General features: G+C 37.9%; 1 protein-coding gene, 1 long non-coding RNA gene and 1 pseudogene across 2 annotated transcripts; all 3 read left to right on the top strand.

The window, feature by feature from the left end:
• Positions 1-1,204: 1,204 nt before the first annotated feature.
• Positions 1,205-3,536, top strand: LOC137735446 (uncharacterized). The gene is made up of 3 exons (XM_068474869.1): positions 1,205-1,419; positions 2,706-2,854; positions 3,224-3,536. Exons 1-3 carry the CDS (start codon positions 1,329-1,331, stop codon positions 3,299-3,301), a joined length of 318 nt encoding a protein of 105 aa, XP_068330970.1. The 5' UTR covers positions 1,205-1,328; the 3' UTR covers positions 3,302-3,536.
• A 4,600-nt stretch (positions 3,537-8,136) lies between these two features.
• On the top strand, positions 8,137-10,074 carry LOC137735476 (uncharacterized). The gene is made up of 3 exons (XR_011068656.1): positions 8,137-8,581; positions 8,672-8,825; positions 9,907-10,074. It is a non-coding gene; the product is annotated as an uncharacterized lncRNA (long non-coding RNA).
• Positions 10,075-10,696: 622 nt separating this feature from the next.
• LOC137733586 (UDP-glucose:glycoprotein glucosyltransferase-like) lies at positions 10,697-15,411 on the top strand (annotated as a pseudogene).
• Positions 15,412-20,977: the final 5,566 nt, after the last annotated feature.

Raw genomic sequence — 20,977 nt, 5'->3', positions numbered from 1 at the left:
GGTGGCCGTTTTGGGAGTTTGTTTTGCGTATTGTGCTGCTTCGTTTTGCTCGGTGCTGCCTTTTATTTGTTTTTAATTTTTGTGGCTTAGATTGTTGCTGCTTCTCAGTTCATACAATCACAAGGTTGTGATAAGTATTTATGAATCAAGTTTACAATCTCTTGCCAAAGGGAGTTGTGTATACTCTCGCTCTCACGTTTCGTAGTTTGATATCACATACATAGCATCGATCAAGTGCAGCTTGAAATCCACATCCTTTGCCTGCTTCTTCAAGATATCCTCGAGGCGGCCGAATTCGCCGGCAAGTGAAGATGGTATTCTTACTTAGAAACATTATGCTTAGTGAAGTGACAACCTAGTGCTTCACCAGGTCCTTGTTTGCTTGTGCTTTGGTATGAAACTGATTCTACATTCTCAAGAACGATTTCGTAGCAGGGAATTGATGCTCACCACTGTAACTATATGTTAACTGAAATTGTAGGAGAGTTTGTTGAGGATGAGGATATGCAGAGGGGGTATGTCCAAAACACCGTAGTCCGTTTGATTCAGTTTCGATCAATACCACCATTGAACCCAAACCAAACTATTATAATCGGTTGATTCGGTGTGTTTAAACCTTTATCTCTTACATCAATAAAAAATATCTAACATTTCAAGAGTTTTAATTTTCTAAACATCTATACATCTCACACAGTCTATAATATGTTAATATGTGTACGGTTAGACATTCAAATAATCTATAATATGTTCACATGTGTAAAATAAGAATAATGATAATTAAAAAATAATGGTTCATTTCAGTTTGGTTTTAATCAGTTTCAAAAGTATTAAAATTGAACCAAACTGATATAAAATCGAATGATTTTAAACTAATTGACTTTTATCTTAGTCAATATCAAACCAAACCGACCAAAACAGTTCGAATTGGTCGGTTTGAACGGTTCGGTCGGTATGAGACCCACCCCAAAAGAAACAAGGTCAAAAATTCAAATAAAAATTCTATATGAACCAATTTATTTGCTAAACATACCCACCCGATTTTATTATGTTAAAGAAAAAATAAAATAAAATTGCTAGACATACCCCTTTCCTTTCCCCCTCGTGCAGCAACTGAAAGCCGTCTCCCTCCCACCTCTTTTCGCAGTCTCACTCTTCGTTTGCAAATGTTTCCCTCTTTTCGCAGTCTCCCTCCCTCCCGAGAAAGTTTTTGAATTGCTCGGTTTGCAAATGTTTTAGGTTTGATAGACTTTGATTTACGTTGGATAAGGATAAACTCAAATCCATATACACTCATCAATTTGAACATTACTATTCGACACAGACAGAAGATGGCATTAAGGCAAATGCTATTCAACACCAGATCAATGTTTTCGACACCGGGGTTGGCCAGATTCTCCACCAAATCAAACCCATACCTAGGTAACCCCAAATTTTGGTCGAGTTTTCCATTTTTTTTCTTGGCTTCCAGAAAATGGATAGGAAAGAAATTTCTGGGTTATGTGCATTTGTTGATTTGCACTTGTTTAAATGTTAAAGAAAATTTCTAGTCAAGTAGCTATGTTGGTGTTTGATGCCGGAAAAAGTGGAAAGAAATGGGAAAATAAATCTAGGGTTAGTTTTTGTAATGCTTTTAATTTAGGTTTTGATAGAAATAAATATGCTTTTTTTATTTCATTAGTGCTTGTTGGGTGGTTTCGAAGGAGCCGTTGAGTGAGAAGTTTAGAATACTGGATGGTGGTAAAAATGGGTACGTCTGGTGCTGCGTATTATTTGGGGTATTTGGTCATAAAGGAATCAACAGATATTTGAAGATGCTGGGGGATTGGAAATGGCGGAGGTGTGGGAAATAGTCAAGTTTTGGGAACTCTATGGACTTCTGTATTTCCTATTTATAAGATACACATCTATCGACCATTATACTACCCTAAACCCTAAACTCTAAACCCATACAGGTATTTGAAGATTGTAGGGGATTGGAAATGGCGGCAGTGTGGAAAAAAGGTCAAGTATTGGGCAACGTTATGGGCTTTTGTATGTCTTATTTTTAGGAATATACCTCTATCCAGCATTATACTAGCTTGGATGCTAGGCTGCAGTGTCTTGATGTTTTAGTTTACTTATAGGTCACTTGTGCATTACGTGTTCGCTTTGATGTACAGCTTTTCTTTTGAAATAAATCTTTTCTTTTCGAAAAAAATATATAGAAGTGAAAAACTTTATTGGTCACTTCTCCACAGACAGTAAAAGGAATGGTTAATGAGGTTTGTTATGCTTGTGTTGCCACAGTTGTCTGGTTGCCGGGAAAGTTGGGGGATGTAAACTGTGTCAAGTCAAATGTTGAGTTTTGTTATTCAATGTTTCTTCTTTGTAACTATCTATTTTTGTGAGGAAATTTTCTCTACTCCTGGAAATTGAACTTGTGTTGTGTTCCTTATTTTCGCTTTGCAAGTGCATTATCTATTTGCTTTGCTCTCATCTGGTGCTAAAAGATTGAGAATGTTGAATGGAATGAAAAGTGAATATTTTTTGCGTATAGTTTAGTCTATAACTAGCTGTGTTAGGGCTAAAATAGGCGCTCTACATTCTTGTGTCAGAATATCAAGCACTTCGGTGAAATTGAGGCTCTGTTGAATAGTGGATTTAATTTAGTGGGAAACATCAAGATTTGGTTTGCGTGGCTTTTTTATTTTTTATTGTTCTTGCAGTGAAAGTTGGGATACCAGAGTTTTTGAATGGCATTGGCAATGGAGTGGAATCCCATGTAACCAAGCTTGAGTCTGAGATCGGAGACTTCCAAAAGTTGCTTGTCACTCGTACTCTCAGGCTGAAGAAACTTGGCGTCCCTTGCAAGCATGTAAGCAATCTCTTATTCTAACACTCATGTAAGCAATCTCTTAGTCTAACACTCATTGTACGGTATTAATAACTGTATTATTGAGCACCCGCTGGGCATTAACACAGTAATGTATCTGTTTTTTTTTATTTTTTTATCAATTCTCGTAATTTAGGAATGTATAGCTGTAGTACCTACTTAGCAGCAGTAAAGTTTCTGTCTTGCTGATTAATGAGTGTGGAACGAAAACCATGTCTCCCTTTCTTTAGAAAAGGAATAAATTTCAAGGATTTGAAAGTTGCAAACTTGGTGTTCATTTCATGGTGAAAATAATTTCACTACTTCACCTGGACTTGTATTTTAAAAATTGATAGCTGGATTCTTTTGCAGAGGAAGCTCATCTTGAAACACACTCACAAGTATAGGCTAGGACTCTGGAGGCCTCGAGCTCAGCCCGTCAAACCCTAGTTAGTTTAGGAGTAGCGCGTCCTTTACACAGATTTTGCCTGCCGCAAAATGTGACTGTCGGACACTTGATGTTCTGAGATTTGAAAGAAGAGTTTTACTTGTTTGTCCGTCGTCTGTCTCCTTTATTTAATTTATAATGAAGTTTAGTGCTTTAGTGTCTGATATACTGGATGTTCAGTTTCATAATGTACCTAGCCAGTTGAATATTACAATAATTTTTTAGCACATTTAATTACGTATTGCTCTCCGCATCTCTCATTCGTGTGGAACTCGTATGTAGAATCCCATTCGTATGTGTAAGAGATGTGATCTACCAATTTTCGGTACATGTATCATGAATATCTGCATGACTGAAAATTAAGCTCCGAGTGTTCTTCAATTGAAGCGATGCAGGTGGACCATGTTTTACGATACTGAGGCAGTTGGAGCATGTCTCTTAGTACCAACGTAGCATTCAAAACTGGACATTAAAGCATAAGAACATATTGACACTCATATGTTTCGATGCCCACGCCGTTCGATTGATTGTAACGAGTCTTAAAACGGTCACAACCAATCTCACAAGCTTGCACACTTAAATTTTCATATCTTTAAACTCTCAAGGAAGGAGAGCCCCCAAAAACCCTACAGATGGTGACAAATTCTCGATTTAAACCCTAATCCCCCTAACAAAACCCTACTAGGATAAGTACTCCAAACGCTTGTACACCAAGGAAACCAAAACAGGAAACATCACACTTGAGCGACCAAAACACAATGTTTCACATGACAGTGTACTTGAGCTCTCAACATGACAGATTAAGGAACTAGAAATTTCATACGGTAGTAGACTTCCACCAAAAAACCGTAAATTTTGAGCTCTTATTTCCAACAATCCCCAACTTGACGAAATATGTATTGGCTGCCACTTCACATCGAGAAGTCGAGTTAATCAAGAAGCTCATGAGGATAATCGGCTAAAATTAAGGTTCATGGGAGAAATTGGCCAATTATAAAAGTTCAGGGTAGCAATCGGTTAAAATTAAAGTTTTGGGAGGGGACGGGGAAATTGACAACTCCTTAGAAGTTGCGAGAGGGAGAATCGACGAATACCTCATCATATAGCAACCCCAAAAATAGAAGGCAAGTTCAGAAAACCAAACCCTAGCTACATCTTTAAGAGCAGTTCACTCTTTTTAGGAGGGCCACTGTAAGGCAAGGGTAAGACATGTAAATTGCCTTTGTGCAACTCCATCCGTTGGGCAAGGGTAAAGGCAAGAGCGGTTCCTATTTACATATATATATATATATATATATATATTTTTTTTTTTTTTTTAATTTTATTTCTATGCCTTGTAAGTGTGTTTAAGTGTGAACTTTGTAAGTTTGTTTATTGAAATAAAACTCCCAAAAATGTAACTCTTACCATATTTTCTATATCATGTTTGTATCATCTCTCCAAATAAGGTGAGACTCACATGTGTTGGTGGGCTCTACCTTTATTAGAGAGATGATACAAATATAGTATGAACAATATGGTAAGTGTATCATTACTCCGAAACTTCATGTTTAACTCCAATAATTTAATTGGGGTGTGATATCCACATACCCCTTTTTACTTCTCTCATACCTTTTTTGTTTTTGGCCGTTAGATCGAATGAATTGAAGAAGATCAACAGACATAAATTAACAAGAGGTGTGTGAGAAGTAAAAAGGGGTGTGTGGATAGCACACCCCATTTAATTTCTCATACAAAGCAAAGCATAGCATAGCATTACAACTAGTACAATAGTAAAACAATATTATTCTCAGCAGCTTACAACCTAGGACATACAATGCGTAGTGCTAGGGCATCCAACGTATGGCATAATTTTGTATTTAAAGTATGCTTCACAATGTTCCAACATTTGTGTTTTTGTGAATGATGTATTGTTGTTATGAAGATTAAATCACATTTGTGCTTTCTATTACCTCATTGGCTAGATTATGACCGCTTTGATAAATTGCTTCCGCTTTTGAGAGGACTTCTTGCCAATGCATCAACTATTTATGTAGATGTTTGTACCTACTTGACAAAGATTCCTTTGTTCGGGATGTGCCTTGAATCTGCTCGACAAATTGTGCATGAATCTTCTTTCACATTTGTTCCACCCTCATCTCATTTTTCATGATTAGTTCATGAATAACCCGTGCCTAACTTTCAAGCAAAGCAACGTCCTGATCGACCAAATTGCCTTATCACTCCTTTTTTTTTTTGGTAAAAAAATGATTTGGAAAGTGGAAAAAAAAAATCTAAATTTGTCGTAAAAATAAATGTTGAGTTTGTGATGTGCGGAATAAAGAAGATGGTTGGGTATTTATAGTATTTTCACTCCCCGATCCCGACATACGTCCAAGATCGACATGTGACGCCACCACATCTCTCTGTTTATCCATCATGTCTTGCCTCCAATACAACCAAAACACAATCAATGATTCAACCACGTAGTCATTTTCTTTTATTCATGGTTGCATCTAAGCTTAGCGTTAGATTGCCTACATACCCTATGTCACATCCCGACCCGGGTAGGACCACTTCCTGGCCCCAACTCCACTGTAGCACGATATTGTCCTCATTGGGCCCCCAACATACCCTCATGGTTTTGTTTCTGGGAACTCACACGAGAACTTCCCAGTGGGTCACCCATCATGAGAGTGCTTTCGCGCGCTACCTGCTTAACTTCGGAGTTCCCATGGAACCCGAAGCCAATGAGCTCCCAAAAGGCCTCGTGCTAGGTAGGGATGAGAATATACATATCACTCCCCTGGGCGATGTGGGATGTCACAATCCACCCCCCTTAGGGGCCCGACGTCCTTGTCGGCACACCACGGCCAGGGTTAGGCTCTGATACCAAATTGTCACATCTCGGTCCAGGCAGGACCACTTCCTCGCCCCAACTCCACCGTAGCACGATATTGTCCGCTTTGGGCCCCCAGCATACCCTCACGGTTTTGTTTCTAGGAACTCACACGAGAACTTCCCAGTGGGTCACCCATCATAGGAGTGCTCTCGCCCAAACTAGCTTAACTTCGGAGTTCCAATGGAACTCGAAGCCAGTGAGCTCCCAAAATGCTTTGTGCTAGGTAGGGATGAGAATATACATATAAGGATCACTCCCCTAGGCGATGTGGGATGTCACATCCTAAGAAGAGATCAAGCCTTTCGTAGTTCACCCTTCACTACACTCCGACGTTTATCCCAGTACCTTCTAACAGAAAGACATAGCATTTCAATCAATTATTGGAACTTGACAAGCATGAATTATTTGATTCAGGCTACATAACGAACCCACATGACATTCAAGATTTCCATTTCATCAATCATATAAATCACTATGTTTTTGGCATAATACCGCAATCCATAGCATGTAACATATCAAAGGATCAATAAAGCACATTATTATTCTCTAGTCACATTGATCAACTAATCTAATTATATTAATAACAATCATATCCAACATCATTCCACAATCACTTCAACTAACCAATTCCACAAAAATAAGATACACGATATTAACATTTAACCATGTTAATCAATCAACAAAGAGCACATATCATTTCACAAAATATAATAAAAGAACTCTACACAATTCCCTTGGATTATAAATAAAAACATGGTAAATCTAATTTATACTCACAAGGTCTATTGTGGGGTAATTCCCATTTATCCGAATCTAGTGGTCGGGTACTCCATTGCTCCTGGAAGCCGGGTACGCTGCTTTCTTTCGAAATTTTATGTTTTGATACTTCTGGAATTGATTGTGTCGGTAAAGTTTGAGTTATTAAGTTGTTGGTAATGTCGAAATCGTTATTGTTTTACGCTACTGCGAAGCGGATGCTTATACAAATTAGGAAGATGATGATTGAGTAGGCGTGCGTTTTGGAAACCATGGAAGGGGCAACGACATGAGGGATGTAATCCCAAAATTGTAAAAGTTTTGTAGGAAGTGAAAAAGACGGAGCGGGTTTCTTTCGGAAGAGAAATGTGAAAGCAGAATTCAATTTTTTTTAGTTGGAGATAGTCAATTTTAAACTAATTTGAACACTTGATTCTAATATAAGTAGAAATGAAATAGAATTTTAATTTGATGTAGTTTAGATGACCGAAAAATGATTCCTTTCATTGATAAACTAGCATTGGGGCTGTGCTATTTGTCACACGAGTAAACAGAATGAGCTACTGTATCTTGAAGGGGATGACCGTCTTGAATGTACTTTTATGCACCATAATAACTTAAAATAAGCAGATGAAAGTGCTTCCTCTGAAAGTCTTAAATAAGGAGAAATTTGAGGTGGTTTTTGAGTTAGAGAAACAATTGTGTTGGAAATTGGATGCACATGGGATTTTCTCCGTTTGGAAGTTCTGAAGTTTTTCGGTGTTAGGAGATGTGCTATGATGGTAATTTTCTTGGTGGTTTGGGAAGAAGGGAATATGAGGAATTTTGAGATGTTATCGCTGATGAGATGGAGTACTTTTTTGTGGTTTTTGTGGGCATCTGTAGCTTTGGAGTCCAGAGATCTCTTTTTCTGTCATTTGATCAAATTTGAAGGCCTCTATATTGTAATTCTGTGTTTTGTCTTTTGTTTCTTTGTTAAAGAAAGAAGTAGCATATGTTATGAGTATTGTGATTATATGGTGGTTAGAGCAGAATCGTGTCTATGAGATGATTATTCTTTAGATAAGTTAAATTTTGGAGTTCGAATTCTTGATTGGAATCAGCAAATTATTTTCATCTGCTTTTTGTAAATATAGTTTATTTCATATACGGTGCCTTTCCTAAGCTATTATTGGCTTCCTGTTTTTTAATGCAGTGAATTACTATCTAAAGAACAAAAAGACCATTTTTGGGACTTCATTGATGCCTGGCATCATAGCGAGAAGGATGATGCTGAATCTTATACTGCTAAGGCCGCCTAAAAAAAATTGTAAAGCACGGACTCTCTATTTTAAACGAACCATTGGCATCTTTGTTGGAATTCTCCCTCATGCTGAGATCTACATCTCCAAGATTGGTTCTTTATCGGCAATTAGCTGAGGAGTCTCTGTCTTCTTTTCCTCTGGTTGATGAAACTAATTCAAGCAATGACAGTGGAATTACTGAAACAAATGAGCTTATGGAAGGTAAAAGGTCAGATCTTTTGAACATTGGTCGAAACCCGAAGAGCCCTAATGGGAAATGTTGTTGGGTGGATACTGGAGATGTACTGTTCCTTGATTCAGCAGACTTGAAAATTTGGCTTCAAAGTCCAAGAGATTCATGAGTACTCTCTTGAATTTTGCCTTGTTCTCTATCTCTAGAAAGAGTATCCATATTGGGAACACTTCCTTACTTTATTTTTCTTGTTTCTCAGTTCTGGAGATTCATTTCAGCAGCCTGAACTTTTTGAATTTGATCACATCCATTTTGATTCAAGTGTTGGAAGTCCTGTTGCTGTTCTTTATGGAGCGCTTGGAACTGATTGCTTTAGGGAGTTTCATCTCACCCTAGTTGAAGCTGCAAAAGAGGTTCACATCATGTTATATACTTTATATCCTCTTGGACATTAGATTGATTAATCACACTACAGTAAAGTTTGATTGCTCTTATTTGTTTGAGAAGTCTAAAAATTGGGTATAAATCATATTATAATCGAGGAATACATGAGGGGAGGTGAGTGGGTGAACCATAATAATAGGTGCAGCGAAGTACTTTTAATTCTAGATTGTTAGAAGTTTTTCTGGAAAGACATCCCCAATGGCTACACCTGTTGTTGAGTTGCTTCCAGATCGTTTTGGGTGGATGCTATTAAGTTATGGGAGGATGTTTGGGTGAGCTAATGGTGTTGTGTGTAGGAAGGATTCTGATTATAGATCACTTATTGCTTCATTGAGCTTTGATGTATTCTTTATGGTCACAACTACTCTTGGAGACAGGCTTATAGTCTCCTCTAATATCATGCAATGCTTTGTTGTGCGAGGAATTTAATTTTTTTGGGATAATATGGAGTTGGCTCGTTTATGGGGATAGGGTCCCTTTTTGGTCTTCTCTGTGGGCATCACTTTAGAAAGTTGTCAATTTTCTGTTATTTTATTCGATTGGGTGGCAGCTGTTACGTAATTTTTATGATGTATATTGCATCTTGGTTGCTTAAGATTGGTAGTTCTAGTTCATCGTTTCAGTCGTGGATTTCTTGTTCACATTTCCTGTACTCTGCGACTGTTAATAAAAACACTGTTTCTTATATAAAAAAAAGTAACTATGCCCAGATTCGGGGTAGTAAACACAAGGGAGAGAATTTACTTAATTTGTCAGCTTTTGTTCTTTTTGTTCATTTTCTACTTTTTCCTTTTTAAGAGGATAGGTATTAACTTTTTGTCATACGATCTCATGATGCTGCTTTATGTTTAGAGTCTTTGTACTGGTTATCTCTTTTATGTTCTGTTATACATTTATTTTTATATGTATTGCACATATGTAAGAAAGGTGAGTGTTGCATGCATAATTTTTTGCACATATTACAAATCTTTGTTTGCTTGATAATTCTTAGTGTGTGCTTGTATGTAATATATGCAAAATCTTTCTAAAAGATTGGTCCGAAACTTCCAGGGAAAAGCTAAGTATGTTGTTAGACAAGTATTACCTTCTGGCTGTGATGCCAAGATTGACCGTTGTGGTGCTGTTGGTACAAGAGATTCATTAAACTTGGGAGGCTATGGAGTAGAACTTGCTTTGAAAAATATGGAATATAAGGCTATGGATGATAGCACTATAAAGAAAGGTTAGAATAATTGATTCTAGCTGTTGCTTTTGATTCTTCTGTTGGTTTGTCTTCTCAAGCTTTTGAGGCATGTCCCAGTATCTTAAGGATGTTTGAATGCAAAAAACGAAATAGGTATTGAACTGTTTCTTGATTAATAATAGTATATATGAAAGAAGTGTGATGACAGTTAAATTGAAAACTTTATAAATCCCAAAATGTGTGAGGCATACACTATCCTTAGTCTTGAAAATCTTATATATGTTCAGTTTCTAATAACTAAGTAAACCTGATAAACTCAGACCTGTAGTCTTAACAAAAAACAAGATTACGATGGAATGAGTGAATAAAAATGTCTATGAATCAAGCTTTTGAGATAGAATCATGTTTTCCGCTCAGTTTCGAAACCAGTGATACATTTGCACTTTAAAGCATCGCTACTTTTCCATAAACTATGAGAGCGCAATTGGATTCCACTTGAGCAAGTTACATATAACCATTTTCTTATTTTGTTTCAAGATAGTCAGCACTTACTCAGAAAAAATATAAAAACTTCCAACTACTTTAAACAAGTAATACCAATAATTACCAGAGATATAGAAAGTGTGTAAAGCTGCTTAGCCTCCTAAACATGCATGAATGGGTACCTAACTCATACTGCTGACCAACTTAACTGAGATTCAGAATTAGTTGCTTACACATGCACACAATATCTTGAGCAGCTCAAGCCTCAACACAACTTTAATATACTCTACTCTCTTTACTCTTCTTCCAAAAATAGGCTTGACTCTCTTTACAAAGAGTCGGTTAAGCTTGAAAATTGCAAATTTCCTGAAATATGAATTGGACACTTTTGAATATTTTATTTTTCTTCTGTTCTTCACATTTTCATGTTTTTTGTTATTTTTTTAATTGCAGGAAACAAAAATATGTTTAGTGCGTGTACTCATGTTTAATTGTTCGTAGATTTTTTTTTTTTTTTTGGGTCAAAATATTCCTGAGAAGTTCCGGGTTTATGTTGCAGGTGACATATTAGAAGATCCCAGGATTGAAGATTGCAGCCAAGAAGTCAGAGGGTTTATATTCTCCAAAATTCTGGTTTGTTTTCCTTGATATAATATAATAGCACAAGTTACAATAAATTTTATTATTAAAAAGATTCTGAGTTTTAAGCATGGACACTCTTACTCTCTTTGGTTTTTGCTGGAAAGCTTAATTTTTTTTTACATGATGCCATTGTATTTTCCCTTTCACTAATGACACAAATTGAGTCCAAGAATTTTCATAAGTCTTAGACTGGGAAAATATCAAAACAAATCCGGAAGAAGAATTTGAAACAGCTTTTGTTTCAATTTCTTTTGTCCTTTGATTATTGGAAACAGAAAGAGGGAATAAATAGAAAAGGGAACAAGAAATTCTTAGGTTTATGTGATTATCACCTCTAGGTTTTGTTTATCTGTTCATGATTTTGTTCATATTAGAGATAATACGAACTTGATCAGGAATAGATGAGTTTCCAAACTGAGTATGAAATTAAGTTGCAGCTCACATTAGATTTTTTTTTTTTTTTTTGTTTTTGTTTTTGATTTTTTTTTAAAATTATTTTGAAAACTGGTTTTTCTTCTACTTTGTTTTTTCTATTTTAAAATACATAAATAAACAAAAAAAGAAATCTGACATAACTAACTACCCATGTTTGAATGTTTTGAATTTAAAGTTTTCTTGGCATTTACCATTTTATCCCTGTTAATTAAATTGTCTATCATTTGGATTCCAAGTTAGGGAAGGGCAATTTTAGGCATTATGAATGTTTCACCCGTTTTGCCTTCTAACTTTATATATACCATATAGAGATAAAAGGGGAATGCTTGTATATGAATTGGTATGCATCTATATTTTCTGGATGGTATTCTGTACATTTTATTTGAGATACCAATTTATACCATGTTTAACACTCAAATTGTGAATATAATGTCTGGATTTTCATAATCCACAGATACACCATACGCAGATTAATTTAGTTACAGGAAATTATAGGGAAGATGGGTTGGAAGGGTTACTGGACCCAACTAATATTAAACAAAAGAAAATAGTGGACACATTAAAGCTTGTAGTCTTATGATAATATCATTGCTGAAATAACAGGAATCCAGTTTTGTATTTTTTCATGTGGGGGTTATTTTCAGGGTATGACTAACAAATCACTCAAATATGTGGAAAGAATTTGAACTAAACTTATTCCATGAATTTGAAGCCCTCTTCAAAAAGTTTGATTAATAAATCATGTGGTTGGCAGAATTAAGGAAATATGATTAGTTTTGTGATTAAAGCTAGAGCAATGATTGGAATGAAACATTATAAGTCAGATATTTGATTGGAATGAAACATTATGAGTCAGATATTAGAAGGTAGGCATCGTTAAAATGACCAATTGCCATCTGTTTTCGCATTAAAGTTTTGTGGAGTTGTTTTGATGCTTCTCTGTGAGTGTGTGCTCACTTGCCATGATCTCATGGTATTATTAACAATGTCAGTTGTGATAAGAATGGAGTTATGTAGTTGTGTGATATTTGCAGGATGACTTCAGCAGCACTGACTACACAATAAATGGGCCAAAAGCCTTTTTTGCAAACATGCCACTGTCCAAAACACTCGCAATGAATCTTGATGTTCCTGATCCATGGCTAGTTGAGCCTGTTATTGCAGTGTGAGTTTCATCATTAACAAAGTTTGTAGTTGTCATACTTTCTTTCATTAGCTCTGCTTTGAACAATTTTACCTTATGAGTCACACTTTTTGTGCTTTGCCTTTGCTAAATTTGTTTTTAATTATACACAGCCATGACTTGGATAATATTTTGCTTGAGAATCTTGGTGGGACACGAACATTACAAGCTGTGTTTGAACTTGAAGCTCTTGTTCTTACGGGTATGATTTATTTGTTTTTTGTTTTTTAGATAAATTGCAACTTTGAACTACCTTGCAATTTTACTCCAAGTTAATGGTGAAGTGAGGGTTACCAACTATGTTGTGATATGCACTGACAAGCCATCTACAGGTCATTGTTCTGAGAAAGGTCATGATCCCCCCAGAGGCCTTCAGTTGATTATTGGTACTAAGAGTACTCCTCACTTGGTTGATACTCTTGTGATGGCCAATCTGGGTTATTGGCAAATGAAAGTGTCTCCTGGCGTTTGGTACTTGCAACTTGCTCCAGATAGAAGTTCTGAACTTTATTTTCTGAAAGAGGACGGCAACGAAAGTGGGAGCAAAACATTATCCAAACGTATCACCATAGACGCTTTACGGGGTAAAGTAGTTCACATGGAAGTAGCAAAAAAAAAAGGGAAGGGAGCATGAGAAATTGTTGGTTCCTGATGGCGAAGACAACTTACACGATAATAAGGAGATGAATTTTTGCTGTTATTTTGAAATATTGTTCTAATGCTTACTAATGTAGTAAGTTAATAACCTAACAAAAATACTGTGTTTGTTTGCAGTGACTGCAGTTACACGCCCTTTCTTTTTGTATTTTTATTTCCTTTCTGTTGTTGTGGGGAAGTAGCTGGAACTCCAACTTCTTGAAATGGGCTTCTGGTTTTATTGGTGGTGGTGAGCAATCTAAAAAGAGTGAAAGTACTTCAGCGGTGAGGAATTTGAGCTCTTCCTTTCTTTACTTGAATTTAACTATAACATGATATCAGTTCCATTTTTCCTCTGATTGTGATTGAAAAATACTCTCTTATCTGGTTTTCGATAATTATTAGGAGCAAGGAAAGGGTGGACGACATGGAAAAACGATTAATATTTTTTCTATTGCTTCTGGACACCTGTAAGTGCTTTTTCTTTCTAGATTTTATCTGCTTATTTACTTTATGCTTCCTCTAACAGTGTTTTTTGGGGGTTGAATATGATGGCTTCTGCATCATTGTTTTGTTTATCTAGGGTTTTTTCATGTTTCTGCCTTGTATTATAAGCGGACAGTAAAATTTCACCTATTGATAATCAAATGCCATAGAGTCATGATGTCGTTGCATATTACTGGAATAATCAAGTACTTGATTCATGTACTAAACTTCATTCTTGTTTGTGTGAACTTTCAGACATTAATGATCAACATGGTGAACTTTTATAAGCCCTACACTCAGGAATTAAGTGTCTGAAAGTTTCTAGATTTTTGATAGAGGGTGTGCCATACGCTATAGTTGAACTTTTAATGTATTGAAATGAAATCTTTATAAAAAGATTTTAGTCCATGCCTTTACATGTTGGATTCAAAATTGTTTTGCACGGATCTCTGAAAAATGTTATGTTTTTGGCGTCTTAGTTCCAGACTGAAATAATTTTTCACTTTGAAAACTATAGTAATAATAATATGATAAAAATAACAATGATAATGAATAATAACAATCATCATCATGGTAAGACTTTGCCTTCTTTTGATTTATTTGTTAAGCATGCGATCCTTTAATGACTTCCTTGTGGTATGTTTTGGCAGATATGAACGTTTTCTGAAAATCATGATTTTAAGTGTCTTGAAGAATACCCGTCTTCTGGTCAAATTCTGGTTCATAAAGAACTATCTTTCTCCTCAGTTCAAGGTTATAAAATGTTTAAGTTGTAAACTTTTCAAGGTTTTCGTTTACTTGCTGAGAACATATGAGAGTGCTTAACATGGATGCTCGGTCGTTATTGTTATATGCAGGATGTCATTCCACCTATGGCTCAAGAATATGGTATTGAGTATGAACTGATCACCTACAAGTGGCCTACATGGTTGCACAAGCAAAAAGAAAAGCAACGGATTATTTGGGCCTACAAGTGGCCATTATTAGATGGTTTGAGAAATATCCTTCACTAGCGGACTTCTCCCTACCCTTAGAAGGATCAATGTGGTGAATTCAACTTATATTGAAAATTCGCTAGTATAGGTAATCGAACCGACAATATATTCTTCTAAATCAGATACCATGATAAACTTATATTAGTTAACCGTGGTTTCTAAAAGCTTAAAACCATCATGAAATAATTTACATTGAAACAAAACAATAAAGAAAAACCGCAGGAGTTGACATGTTGATTTTGTGCAGTGCTTTATATGTTGTCGATTTGAAGAAATTTCGAGAGACTGCAGCAGGAGATAATCTGAGAGTTTTCTATGAGACTCTTAGCAAGGACCCAAACAGTCTTATCTAATTTAGACCAGGCAAGTGGTTACGTTTCATGATTCGCATTTTTGATTGCACTATCTCATATTACTCTTCCAGTTTTGATGCAAGTGAAGCCAGAATTAGTGTTGCGATGCCTGTCTAAATGATATTCTGATTTTCTTTGCAATTTAAGGCACTATAAGTATAAATTGATCTTTGAGGACACGTTTCTAATAGTACCCTAACAACTGGGACCCAACATGTGAAACGTTCGATTAATTAGGAGGGAAATTTGATTGATTTATCATTATTTCCTAAGGCTTTACTATCATAAGGATATAGGCAAACAATTGCTTTAATCTTAAGTATTTCACTGGAGCATACAACAACAATAACAAAGCCTTTTCCCACTAAGTGGGGTCGGCTATATGAATCCTAGAACGCCATTGCGTTCGGTTCTGTGTGTCTTCTGTTAGATCTAAGTACACTTAAGTCTTTTCTTAGAGTCTTCCAAAGTTCATTTCACTGGGGCATAAACTAAAAGAAATTACAACTGAAATTCTTCTTATGAATTTGTATTAATCTTATCTTTACATGCGAACAACGAAAATGGATCCATGCTTTCTGCCATCATTGAGTGAAAATAACCAAATGCATTTACAAACACAACCCCGATCATTGTGTAAAGACACCGATGAAATATTTTTACTTCACTCGTTCCCTTTTGCACTATCAACGAGATCTCCTCTCTCTGGAAGAGATAAAAATGAAAAATCAACAAACTGACATAGGGAACACATCATTTGGAGGCTTGTTGTAGATTCATATTTCCATTTTGTTTTCATTCATTATGCTTGTTTGTATCATATTTGACTAATCTCGGAATTACTGAGCACCGGTCAACAGTATACCGTCAAAAACCCACAAGACTTTCCCTCCAACCAGGAGGCCAATCACAACGCGACATGTGTCGATATTAGAGGTCAATCACAGTGCAACATGTGTTGATATCAGAGGCCAATCACAGCACGACACGTGTCAAGGTCAGAAAAAAGCTAGAAATTCTCTTCTATAAAAGGGGGTCATGCTCCTACAATAATGTCTAATGTCGTTTGTACTAAACTATTCATTACAACTCACTAAAGGAGAGCTTGAACCTATGTATTTATGTAAACCCTTCACAACTAATGAGAACTCCTATACACCGTGGACGTAGCTATTCTGGGTGAACCACGTACATCTTGTGTTTGCTTCCTTGTCTCTATATCTTTGCATACTTATCCACACTAGTGACCGGAGCAATCTAGTGAAGGTCAGCAAAGGTCACAAACTTGACACTTTCTGTTGTACCAAAGTCCTCGTCGATTTTTTGCATTAACATTTGGCGTCGTCTATAGGAATTGCACTTATTCCTACTCTCTCCAGCTTTGTCAAGCTGGTTGCCACCATTCGTACACTTTCTTTCGACCAAGCATCCCTTTCCAACATGGGGAATAAAAGGAGCCACAACACACAGAACGACACCCATTCACACTTAGTGCGAAGCAACGAAAGAAGGAACGAAATAAGCATGCTCTTCAGGCTAAAGTCGATGAGCTAGAAGCTCAGAACAACAAGATAGCGATAAAGAATGAGATCCTTTAGGAGCAGTATGAGAAGCTTTTCGGGATGTTCCATGAAGTTAGGCATACTCAAACACACAAACTCATCACCCTAGTGGAAGTCAACCATCACCTGGGTGCCTCCCAACACGGGGGTCACCTGCCTTCAACATGGATATCCCTAATGGGGAGCGAGCTACTCATCAAGGTGTTGATCAACATGAGACCTCTCTCAACCCAGCTGCTTTGACCCAAAGCAGGAGAAGTGGAGGAAGGCACATTCTTGCAGAAGGAATGGAAGGATCAAAAGCTGTTTATTGCGACTGTCGGGACTTCCTGTGGCAACGTCGAGAGAACCCTATCCACATAAGCTCGAAGGTCAATGACCCAAGGGTCTCTGAAAGATTCGATCCCCTCCCATGTCCTAAGCCAGCTGCCAATCTAGGGAAGGAGCAACAAGTCCTAGAGGAATATAAAGGTACGGGGGACTCGGTGGTATTTCGACAGGCTCGCCCTGGAAGTCAGTATAGTGAGTCTAAAGAAAAATTTCATGCTCTTGATCAAGCTTTCCTACTTCCAATAGGTGATAGAGACTTACAGAAGAAAGATCCAGCAATATCTGACTCCACTCAAGATCCCATTGTCCTACAGCTCATTGAGGAAGTAAACAAGTTGAAGGCCGAACGTCAGGTTGAAATATCTGACTGAAACCAACCCAGGCCTGACCCTCTTACAAGGAGGATCCTCGACACCCTTTCCAAGCAAATACAAAGCAGAAGCTTGGCTTACAACTCTACACTGGAAGGGAGGACCCGATAGAACACCTTAACCTCTTTGAGTCCACCATGGCATATCAGATGCACACCGACGAAGAACGATGTCTTCTCTTCTCCTCTACCCTCTCTGGCAGAGCTTTAAATTGGTATTGCCGTCTTCCACTTGAGACAATAGACTCATTTGAGGAACTAAGGAAACTGTTTGTCTCTCAACACATCTTCTAAACAGATCGCTTGCATTTTGTAGATGACTTGTACACTATTCGCCAGAAGCCGGACGAGTCATTACGAAAGTATGCCGGCCGCTTCAGCCATGAGTATTCTCGCTGCGTTGAGGCAGATGACAAGACCGCCCTTAAAGCCTTCACGGCAGACCTACACGACTGTTTCTTCAAGTACATGATTAATGCCAACACTTGGAAGACTTACTCTGAAGTGATGGTGCATGCTTACAACCATGCCTCCGCCGAGGCAAGGACATATTAAGGAAAACTCCCTACAGCCATCCCTTATCAGCAAATGGGGAATGGAAGCCATATCCAACCAAATGAGAATACCTTAACCTTCCAAACGGCAACGACGCCCCTTCCTGCCTTACTTAATGCTTCGCCAAGACAACAAACATATCAACCTTAGGGCAAGAAGAAAGATTTCCATCTTCACCAGTCCCATTTTAGTAAGAAAAGTAAGGGGCATTATCGCGATAACCAAGGGTATCGCCACTATAATGCCCGTCCTCAAGCAGTTAACGTAGTGGGCCAAACATGTGTCAAGACAGACCTTACCTCGAGGTATGAGACACACACACCTTTAAACGCCACATACGCGACCATTTACCCCAATATAGCTCACCTGATACCAAAGCCAAAGTCGAGGCAGCCAGATTACAAATCCATGAAGAACACGGGTGTGTTTTGCTACTACCACGAGTATAATGGCCATGATGGCGAGAAATGTATCACCCTCAGTGATCATATTGAAGCTTTAGTACGTGAAGGAAAAATTGATCAATTCCTCTTTCACCCTCCAATGGATAACCGTAACCAACGCCAAGTGAATGTGATATATTCCATAAGCGGCAGCATACCCATATCTGAATCTTCCAACAGGGCCATGAAAAACAGTGAACGAACTTTGAGGCCTGGCCACCAAGTGTTTCACGTAGATGATATCAGGGGAGGCATGTATTAAAAGCCTAACTGGGATCCAATATGTTTCTACCATGAGGAAGAAAGAGGTATCACCTACCCTCACAACGACCCACTAATCGTGGAGGTTCACAGAGCTAACTTTGATGTACGACGAATCCTAGTAGACACGGGGGCTTCGGTCAATATCATGTTTGCTGAAGCTTTCAGAGCACTTAATGTAGCTGAACACTTGCTCGATCACTCAGTTTCTCCTCTGATAAGCTTTTCCGGTGATGTCGTGCAACCTTTAGGGAGCATACATCTACCATTCGCCATCGGTACATGCCCTTACACATCCACCATCACCACTAACTTCCTGGTGGTTGATTGCCTAACAGCATACAATGTCATCTTTGGACGCACGGACATCAATGATCTCAAGGCCATAGTATCCATACATATGTTGATGAAATTCTAACCCCCTATGGCAACAGTTGCATCAGAGGAGATCAACTGAGTGCACGATTATATTACAACACTTCAGTCAAGCAACAACACTTGACTGTGCCAAAAGAAACATTTTCTATACATGACCAAGTTATAAAGACCAGCTTGAATAAAGCCAACTTGGATCTCCACGATGGTAATAGTCAACTCGATGATCCTCGAGATGACTCTTTCACCTAATAAGCACAACCTGCTGAAGAATTGGAGAATGTCTTTATCTCAAAAGATTATCTGGACCGTATAGTGAAGATTGACACCACTTTGTCACCACCCCTTCAATTAGCATTGATCTCCTTTTTGCAAGAGAGCACCGAAGTCTTCGCCTGGTCATACGAAGACATGCCAGGCATCTTTCCCTATATCATCTGTCATCGCTTGAGTATTGATCTCAAGACCAAGTCGATGAGACAAAAGTGAAGATGTTATGATGCTGAACGATACGAGGCAATGAAGGCAGAAGTTGAAAAACTCAAAAGCATAGGCTTCATCCATGAAGTCAATTATCCAACGTGGATAACAAATGTGGTCCTTGTTAAGAAAAATACGACCAAGGAAAATCTCTTGCTTCAAAAGATCTTGTGGAGAATGTGTGTCGACTACACCGACTTAAACAAAAGATGCCCAAAAGATAGCTTTCCCCTTCCTCTCATTGATAGACTTATAGATTCTACAGCAGGGTGTGAACTCTTAAGCTTCATGGATGCTTACTCAGGGTACAACCAAATCCTCATGAACCCTTCGGACCAAGAACACACGGTCTTTACTACTGACAGAGGATTATATTGTTATAAAGTCATGCCATTCGGCCTAAAGAATGCAGGGGCGACTTATCAGAGATTAGTCAATTCAATGTTCGCTGAACAGATTGGGAAGAGCATGGAAGTTTATGATACGTTAGTCAAAAGCAAACATGCTGACCAACACATCGTCAACCTGTCTGAAACCTTATCCATCCTGAAGAAATATCGAATGAGGTTGAACCTCAACAAATGCGCTTTTAGCGTGGGCTCTAGAAAATTCTTGGGCTTCATGATTAGCCAACGAGGTATTGAAGCTAACCCCGAGAAGATCAGAGCAATCATTGACATGAAAGAACCAGTAACTTCAAAAGACATCCAAAGCCTTCTTGGCAAGGTGGTAGTCTTGACCAGGTTCATCTCTAAGGCCACAGACAAATGCGCTACTTTTTTCAAAGCACTCAAGGGAAGTAAGAAGTACATTACGTGGATTGGTGAATGTGCCGAAACATTTAAGAACCTCAAGGAGTACTTAAGTAAAGCCTATCTGCTCTCCAAACCTGAAGTTGGTGACACCTTAATTGTTTATCTGTCTGTCTCGGCTTCAGCAATTAGTTCCGTATTCATTCGAATGGATGGTAGTATTGAACGACCCGTCTACTACGCTAGCAAGGCTCTACAAGACGCGGAGACACGATACTCTTAACATTGAAAAATTAGCTTTATCATTAGTCATGTCTGCTTGGAAACTTAGCTCTTACTTCCAAGCACATTCCATCATCGTGCTTACCAATCACCTTCTTCGACAAATACTTCAGAGTCCTGACACTTCGGGATGAATGATCAAATGGGCGATAGCATTGGGTGAGTTTGACATCTCCTACCATCCAAAGCCAGTTAAGAAGGGCCAAGCAGTTGCATATTTCATCGCCGAATTCACTTATCCTGTTGACATTTCTCCTACGCCTGAGACAGTAGCTTCATTACCCCCGGGAGCTCAGAAGGTAAAACCAACACTCC

The sequence above is a fragment of the Pyrus communis genome, chromosome 5, assembly GCF_963583255.1.
Source record: "Pyrus communis chromosome 5, drPyrComm1.1, whole genome shotgun sequence".
Lineage (NCBI taxonomy): Eukaryota > Viridiplantae > Streptophyta > Magnoliopsida > Rosales > Rosaceae > Pyrus > Pyrus communis.
Note: the sequence above shows the minus strand (reverse complement) of the source record. Positions and strands in the feature narration are given on the sequence as shown.

Excerpts from the sequence above, each read along its gene's own strand:
- LOC137735446 (XM_068474869.1), top strand. The coding sequence starts at position 1,329 with ATGGCATTAAGGCAAATGCTATTCAACACCAGATCAATGTTTTCGACA. Across the intron at positions 1,420-2,705 it reads CAAATCAAACCCATACCTAG|TGAAAGTTGGGATACCAGAG; the intron begins GTAACCCCAAAT and ends TTGTTCTTGCAG. Across the intron at positions 2,855-3,223 it reads TTGGCGTCCCTTGCAAGCAT|AGGAAGCTCATCTTGAAACA; the intron begins GTAAGCAATCTC and ends ATTCTTTTGCAG.